This window comes from Sinocyclocheilus anshuiensis, unplaced genomic scaffold (genome assembly GCF_001515605.1).
Source record: "Sinocyclocheilus anshuiensis isolate Anshui unplaced genomic scaffold, SAMN03320099.WGS_v1.1 scaffold41, whole genome shotgun sequence".
NCBI lineage: Eukaryota > Metazoa > Chordata > Actinopteri > Cypriniformes > Cyprinidae > Sinocyclocheilus > Sinocyclocheilus anshuiensis.
Genome location: NW_015539849.1, coordinates 299,780 through 305,430, shown reverse-complemented (window position 1 = coordinate 305,430; position 5,651 = coordinate 299,780). Strand labels below are relative to the sequence as shown.

The 5,651-nt window shown below is 38.2% G+C and overlaps 1 protein-coding gene across 1 annotated transcript in view; it reads right to left on the bottom strand.

The window, feature by feature from the left end:
• Positions 1 to 5,651, bottom strand: part of LOC107684619 (E3 ubiquitin-protein ligase TRIP12-like) — a 46,995-nt gene that overhangs the window by 21,886 nt on the left and 19,458 nt on the right. The window contains 4 exon segments of the mRNA XM_016480917.1: positions 1 to 117; positions 214 to 309; positions 763 to 846; positions 1,004 to 1,140. Coding sequence (XP_016336403.1) covers positions 1 to 117; positions 214 to 309; positions 763 to 846; positions 1,004 to 1,140 — 434 coding nt within the window.

Here is a 5,651-nt window from a genome sequence, read left to right as displayed (position 1 = left end):
CCAGTGTCTCCTCATTACCCATCACTAGCAGCTGGCACATCTCTATAGCAGCCTGGAGCTGCTGGGATTCGTCTCCTGTAGCCTGAAGCCCCTGCAGCAGCTGCTGTGCCTTTGAGCCTGCAAGTGCAGAGAGACAGAAGACGGACATGTTGAGCAGAGGAAATACTCAATCATCCCACAGAAATGACACAAACATAAGTCAATGTCACTCACTAGCTCCACTCCCGATGGTCCTATGAAACAGCTGAGACATACGGGGTCCAAATGGGCCAAACAGGTGAGGAGGAAGGCCCCTGGCCTCCAGTAGAGCTGAAGAGAGAGAGAAAAAAATGAAATGTAAAACCTTACACACAACTAGATGTTTCGGTTTCATTACACTTTGATGTCAATAATAAAAAAAAAAGATTAGAAAGAGTAGAAAAATTGTGGATTCTGACAATAATTCAGTGAAAAAAAGAACATGTTTACAGCACACGCTACCAGTATTTTATGAAGAAAAAATATAAAAAAATAATTTGTTTTAAATACTCCAATCGCAGTCAATAATGTTGAGAATTGACCCATTTGAGCTGCTAGTGGCACCCAAACATCCTACACAAGATTTTTTTTTTTATAAACTTAAGTGATTAAAGATATTAAATTACTTACGGCTGCCCAGAATAACTATCTCTGAAGATACAATTATATTATCTTCACAAACATCTAAAAATATTTTTTTAGAAAACACTACAATTAATGATATAACAGGTAAAGCAAACATACCTTGCAGTCTTCCCATTTCAGAGTCATCTGATTCACTCTCTCCAGAGGTGGTCATGCCAACAGCTCCAGCCACTGAGCTAGACGCTTCACAACAAGGAGAGAAAATGAGCATAGGAGGCCGAGACATAGAATAAAACATTTCATGCTGACATTAAGACACTGTCATTGTGCTCAACACATACACAGTCATAGTATCACATACAATATATAGTAAAATCTCATTGCACTGCTGCTCTCTTACCTGACGCCCCTTGTGGTGTCTCCTCTGTGCGCGCGGCCGATGAATTGGCCCCATCCTGATTGTTGTCGGAGTCGGCCATTTTATCCTGTCGGCGAGATTCGGCTGCCCCGCGCTTGCCCAGGCCTGAGCCTCGCCGACTAGAAAGAAAAGGAAAGACCAATATTGTCATTAAAATGTGCATATCCACACATATTACACTGAAATTATGCCAAACTATCAAAAACAACTATTTACTTTAATAAAATAATAACCCAATTGTAAGTCGCTTTGGATAAAAGCGTCTGCTAAATGACTAAATGTAAATGTAAATGTAAATGTAAAATGTCCATAGCCAAACAGCACAGAATCAACCCAACTTTAAAGAGTGCGAGCATTTAAAGCGATAACTGTAGCACACACTCATAAGAAACCGAACGTTATCATCGGTATGGATGCTAATATTGTTAACCATTAGATTTAGCGTTCTTGGTATGAATGGGCCTTTACACGATTTCAGAACTACGGGGGTGTTGTTAGGCATGGCGTGGAGTCATTTTATAAAAAGATTACAAATAAATTGCAATGTTTTATATTAAAAAGCAGCAATAACTGAATATTTTTTTGATGTAATGAGGTGACAGGTGTGGTGTTTGGCTTTAAATGAGACTTAGCCAATTATCAGGGCTTGCAAAATCGCTAGCCTGACATCCCGGGGCTATTGTTTCTTCCAGTTGGCCTACCAAAATATATCACCTCGCTGCCCAAAGGGCTATCATGAATAGTGATAAAATTCCTTCCTTGATTTGCATTGTTCACTCGCTTATAGGGGTGAACCGGATCGTAGTTGATCATTAGCATGCGTTTCTAAGACTTGCCGATTATAACAAAAAATTCGTGAGATGAACTAAGAGAAGTGACATCTTTTTAGTGCTCTTTGTGTATAAAACTAAAATGGGCCTGGATAAGGTTTGTTTGAGTAGTTTTCATTATCAGTAGCTCATATTTACGTGATCACATGGAGTTTTATATGGAAGTATGAATAGCCTATAATGTGCAGGATATTTGTTCATTCCCTCACTGAAAATCTCTATGTAAAGTAAACATCTATACTTAATGTACATGGGCTTCATCCAATATACTTGTGCATCTGTTGATTTGATCTTATGTGTGGATTATCTGGTTTTATTTTAAAAACAGAAGCATGCTGAATTGACTCCGATATGAATCTCTGGTTTCAACAGCTCTGATAAATAATAAACAACGTGATATAAGGCCGGCTAATGTTAACTTTATTAACATGGGGTACTTAAAGATTTTTTAAATAAGTGTTCTTCAAAAAATAAAGCAGCTTTTTAAAATTTTATTTAATAATTTTTTGGTCATCCGAAAAATTATCCAATCTGTGACTCAAAATCCTTAATATGACCTGAACCATGAGTTTTGTGATCTATTGCACCCCTACTCTCCTGACTTGTTATTTGAAGAAAAAAAATACAAATCACAGAAGTTTTTGATCATGCTGATTTGTCCGCAGTGAAGTTCAGCCGATGTCTTTTTTATTTGGGCTAGTTAAATGCAATTTGGTCTACCAAAATCTGAAGAATGCCTGCCGGAAGTGCTACCAAGGATTTTTAAATTTTGCGAGCCCTGAATTATAATCAGGATAATCCAAAACATTGTATACAATTTCTTAAGAGGATGAACTGGAAGTAGGGCTGGGTGATTTTTCAGATTTAGCGATTAATTCGAATTTATTTTTTATAAATCAAGGAATCACAATTTTGAATAGAAATATTACCAAACGTTAGAATTAGACACTTTGACATTATGCCAATGTTTACAGTAAAGAGAAAAGAATGATCCAACCGCATGTCAGCACACGTGATTAACCACTCACGCGTGACGCGCTCTGTGAAGGACCATAAGTAGAATATATCACTAGGTGCCATTCACACAGAATGCGCTTTTGTGTTGACAAATATGCAACGCAGGCAGTGGAATAGGAAAAAATGCAGGAAGATGGGGGTTGGGTTGAAGTTGTTTTAACTTGAGCACCGCGTTTTTAGAATGCCGTTTCATGCATGAGACGCTGCAAGAGACGTGAGCGCAACAGTCAAACGCGTCCAATTTTACATAGAAAAAAACAATGGAAAAGCAGCGCAATCGAATGAAAACCTGTAAAGAACTACTACTGTATTTATGATATTTTATATTTGCATCATGGTGACAGGCTGAAAGCTGCAGTTCATTGTTTTTACAGAGCATTTATAGTTAATAGTCTACTGGTGTTTTATCATTTTGAATTTGAATTACCTTGACTTTGGAGATTTTTTTTTTTAAAGCATTTTCCTTGTATTATTTCTGAACATATAATATGCATAAGAAGTTTGTACAAGATGTAATTGTAGTTTGAATTGTTTTTTTGAAAAAATGCAAAGATTTTTTTGCAAAGATATTTAACAAGTGATTTGTTTAACATTTACATCATGTTGACAACTTCAGGTGTGGTGCACTTGGAATAGAATTTTTTTTAACTAGAGGGTTATTAAAGAAAAAGTTACTTGAATCATGTTGTCGTTACAATTTCAAGTTGACTTGTTAAAAATCGCAAAAATCGAGAATCGGTCAAACGTTCTGAAAAAAAAAAAAACTAGATTTAATTTTTTGCCACATCACCCAGACCTAACTGGAAGTTCCAGTTAAAGTAAGTAACTGAACAGGAACACCCACCTGCAGTTACCACAGAACACTGCTGAGCAAGAGGGGAGAGAGTATAGGCTCTTCTCAAACCTTATAAACAGTAACTTAAACAACACTCACACTCTTTTTGCTACTGTTGAGAGACTGACAAACCCCCCCAAGTAAGATTGCCAGTGAAATATGGGCTTAGATCTCTGCCACAATTCTGCGCGTGAAAGATCATATTTTGAGCACACAAAAGTGCATTTTGCACGCGCGCAATCTGAGTTTTATTGAGAATCGTTTCGCAAAGAAAAAAGTATTTTGAGCGCATGAAAATCAAACACGCCCCCACATGTCTACGTCACGATGTGGGAAGATTTTCATAATGCCACCCAAATGTTCGGAAAAGAAGGCGTAAAACACAAAGAAAGAAGGCTGACCCTGGCTGACCCACTGCTGACCCACTGAGCATTTTGCTGTCCAATGGTTATGCATTAACTTTGCAATTTCTAGTATTGTATTAGTTTTGAATATTTCTCATGGGCATTTAATAATTTTTTACTTTCAGTCCGAGTTAAATCTCTTTTTTGGCTCATTTTATCTGTAAAAGAAAATCTGCTTAATTATGCACACCTGAATGTAAGAAATTTTTCACTTCCAGCCTTCATGAATAAGTATATATCAATTACAAATGATTAAATACAAGATTAATAGTAGTTATTAAGATTGATGTTGTTTGGAATTGGTCAAATGTGCTTGGGAAAAAATATGCTCAGAATATCAACTTGCATAATTATGCATGCACTGTATTTTTCCTCTTCTGTTGTCGAGGTAATGCAAGAAATGTTGTGATTGGTTGTCAAGACTCGTCTCTGATTGGCTGGAATTACAGCATACTGTAATGCTGGGTTGTGTTGAGTAAGCGAGCCGTCGGCATTTAGAGAGCACTGAGGGCGGGCATCAGGTGAGCAAGCTAGTGAAACGTTGCACGCGCAAAAAAGAAGGTCGGCACACATCCAAAAACGGATTTTAAATGCAAAATTGATTTTTGTGCGCTCAAAATACTTTCTTCTTTGCGAGACAAACATTTTCTCCACAAAACTCAGTTTGCACGCGTGCAAAACGCACTTTTGCGCTCTCAAAATATGATCTTTCGCGCGCAGAATTGTGGCAGAGATGTAATCCCATAGAGATAGGGGCTGATTAAAATAGTAAATCTAAAGGTGCTGTCATATTAGCACAAGGGTCCAGTGTCTATTGTCAATGGTGTAGCGATGTATGAAGAATGAAGCTCACACAGAATTCACTTTCAAACCAAGCTGCTTTCTGTTTGTCAACGCAACAATTCCACGTGACCAATTTGAACCCATTGCCAAATTTGTGTGGGGAAATCTTTCACCCTCCGGTGCCTGGATTTTGTCTGTGAAAATTTGCTGAACAATAGTAAATGTGACCGCAACTTAAATGAGCAAGACTAGTATGTATCACATCGTCATCTCTGTTTCAGATCCAGATACAACAGACCTTTAGACAGGGGTAGCGCTTGGGGTGCTCCGATTGATCGGCTACCGATCATTATCGGCCGATAATCACGTTGGGATGATTGATCGGCGGTCTCTAAAAAGGCCAATCTCAAAAAAACGATCTCAAGCTGATGACGCTGCCGTGAGAGGTTTGGCATGACATGCAGCGGCACCGTCTCAGTCTCTGTCTGGCGCGGGTGAAATAATTATAATGCTGAAGGTGAGGTACTCACCTTCATATTTCTTCATTAAATAATATCAAATAACAGCGTGAGTGAATCACCGCGCGCGCTCTCTCTTTCTCTCTCAAAATACGCAAATGGCTTCAAATCACCACACATCGCGTCTGTCTATAAGCGAGCTGCACGCTGCACAGTTGACACAGGAATTGTCACTTACACAATCGAGGCAGTGTCACATCGTCACAAAGTTTATAAATTGCATTACTTTTTAATTCTTGCCAG